The 2,265-nt window shown below is 38.0% G+C and overlaps 1 protein-coding gene across 1 annotated transcript in view; it reads right to left on the minus strand.

The window, feature by feature from the left end:
- LOC132111444 (serine/threonine-protein kinase VRK1-like) overlaps positions 1-793 on the minus strand; it is a 22,171-nt gene extending 21,378 nt beyond the window's left edge. The window contains exon 1 of the mRNA XM_059518737.1: positions 682-793. Within this exon, the coding sequence (XP_059374720.1) occupies positions 682-785 (104 nt within the window). The 5' untranslated portion in view covers positions 786-793. The remainder of the gene's footprint in view (positions 1-681) is intronic.
- Positions 794-2,265: the final 1,472 nt, after the last annotated feature.

Raw genomic sequence — 2,265 nt, forward strand, 5'->3', positions numbered from 1 at the left:
CTAAGCATTAACATTTCTATTAGAATAGTAAGAAGCACATAAATTAAGACCTTTAGATATTTAAAATAAAGCATGATAAAAATCATTTGCATTTTCTTTGTTTATTATTTTAATAGTTTTTTCTTGGTTTTGATAGTAATACATTCTAATCAGTAATTTTACATGCAGATTAATGTATGTATAGACATGTAGTGTGTGTGTGTGCGCGCATGTTTACATGCATAGTGGGCCGGTCTGGATGAAGTCCAGGGCTGATTTTTTGTCCCAGTCCAGCCCTGATCACAGATGTATTAGTACTTAAACGCTAACGTTACAACTGATGACAAACTCAGTGATAACATTTGTGATATAGATGCAATGATGCGTTTTGTTTCACTTTTACAACACAGATAATAAGAGCTGTGGTTTCAGATTGTTTATGTAACACAAGTTTGTAAGAGTGATAAAAACGTGGTTAATGTCACACATTTTCAATGAGAGTAACACTGGGTTGTTTATATTCTATTTGGGGAGTAAACTGCAAAATGCGGCTCAACTATTTCAACTTGCTATGCTAGCACGATTAGCAGCCTTATTACGGCTTTTTATCACAACAACGCAGATGCTTTGTTGTCATAATACGCTATTAAATACATTTGGAAATTATGCTTTATTAAAGCAGATCGTAAACATTATACTAACCTTTCCGCGGATGAGTGGCAGGTTGTAACAGCTCTTCCTCTCCAAAGTTCCCGCAAACTGATCACCAGGTTGAGGCTCTGCGAATGCGATTGGTTAGAAACCATGCTGCGTAGTTCCTGGTTTTGCAATGCATGATGGAATATACAGTTTTTATCCGTTTTAATTTTTTTCACAAACAAAACGATGTTTTGTTATCATACTAATTTAACCAATTTGAAAAATATATATATAATACTACAAAAGAGCATTTTTAAGCATTACACTAGTAAACGTGTCTTTCTTTTCTTTCTGGATGCGTGATAAATAAATATGAAATAAAAAATTGTTCTCAAGGTTTTAGTATTACTAGTGGGTAGAGAAGACAAAACTTTATACTTACAGATATTGATTTTACAATTATTTACAGATTTTATACCTTAAAATGTATATTTGATTATATATTGCAGTGATATGTAGGGATGGGTACCGAAACCCGGCATTAAAATGGCCACGGGGCTAAATTATGAAAGACCATAGTATCATTAGGATCTGACGGTATCGGTTCTGCTTTCGGTCCTGGAGGGGAAAAAATTAATGTACTATGTATTTTTGCTTAATAATGTTATCGTGCACATTTTATCTCACCAAACATTTCTAATGTGCGATCATATTAAGACGTTTGTCTGTGAGATCTGCGAGATCTCTCATGCGCGCCGCGGCGGCTGTCTGTCAGTCACACACAGACACAAAACAAGAACGAGCGCGGTGCACACACACGCATAAGGAACAATTCACATATCGCGTCTTTTGCGCGCTCAACAGGGGCGCCCCCAAGGGGTGGCCAGGGGTGGCCACGGCCACCCCTGTATAAACTCTGGCCACCCCTGCGGCCACCCTAGGATTATTTACAGTGGGTCCTATTAATTTAAATGCAGAATGTAAATTCACAATAGTTTAAGAAGTGAAAAAAAAGTGCAGCACCTGCTGCAGCCACAGTTTTGCTTCTCTGAGCACAGGGCCGGCCCGCGGTATAGGCGGTATAGGCAAATGCTAAGGGCGCCACTCATCCATAGGGGCGCCAGAATGAGTGAACCAGTGAATTTTTTTTTTTTTTTTTTTTTTACATATATATATTTTTTATAATAGGCTACTATTTAAAAACCATTAATTCGAAATACTACCAAATAAAGCAAAAAAAAAAAAAAAAAAGTCCGGCTATTCAATCTTCCCCTATCCATCGAGTGCTTGAAGTGCGTCAGAAACAGAGCGCGCGCGATCAGTTGTTGGTAATTTGTTGTGTAGCGTGCCCGACGCCGCATCCAATGTAGACAGCACTGCTTTTGTTAACACACAGCTCGTAGAAACGGGCCTGGCAGCTCGCGCCAGTTCTAGACACGGTGAAAGTTTCCTGATTGTGACGGAAGGCCGAATTTACATGACACATTATAAATGAGCATAGTCTGCGATAGATACAGTGCCAAAAAGAAGAGAAGAGGATAAAGACAGAGGTAAAGAGATGTAGTGAAAGAACAATTTATTGCATAGGAGTAAGATACTATAATTTCATGGCAGTTATTTTTACCTTAAACTTAATGTTAGCAGTTG

This window comes from Carassius carassius, chromosome 31 (assembly GCF_963082965.1).
Source record: "Carassius carassius chromosome 31, fCarCar2.1, whole genome shotgun sequence".
Taxonomy (NCBI): domain Eukaryota; kingdom Metazoa; phylum Chordata; class Actinopteri; order Cypriniformes; family Cyprinidae; genus Carassius; species Carassius carassius.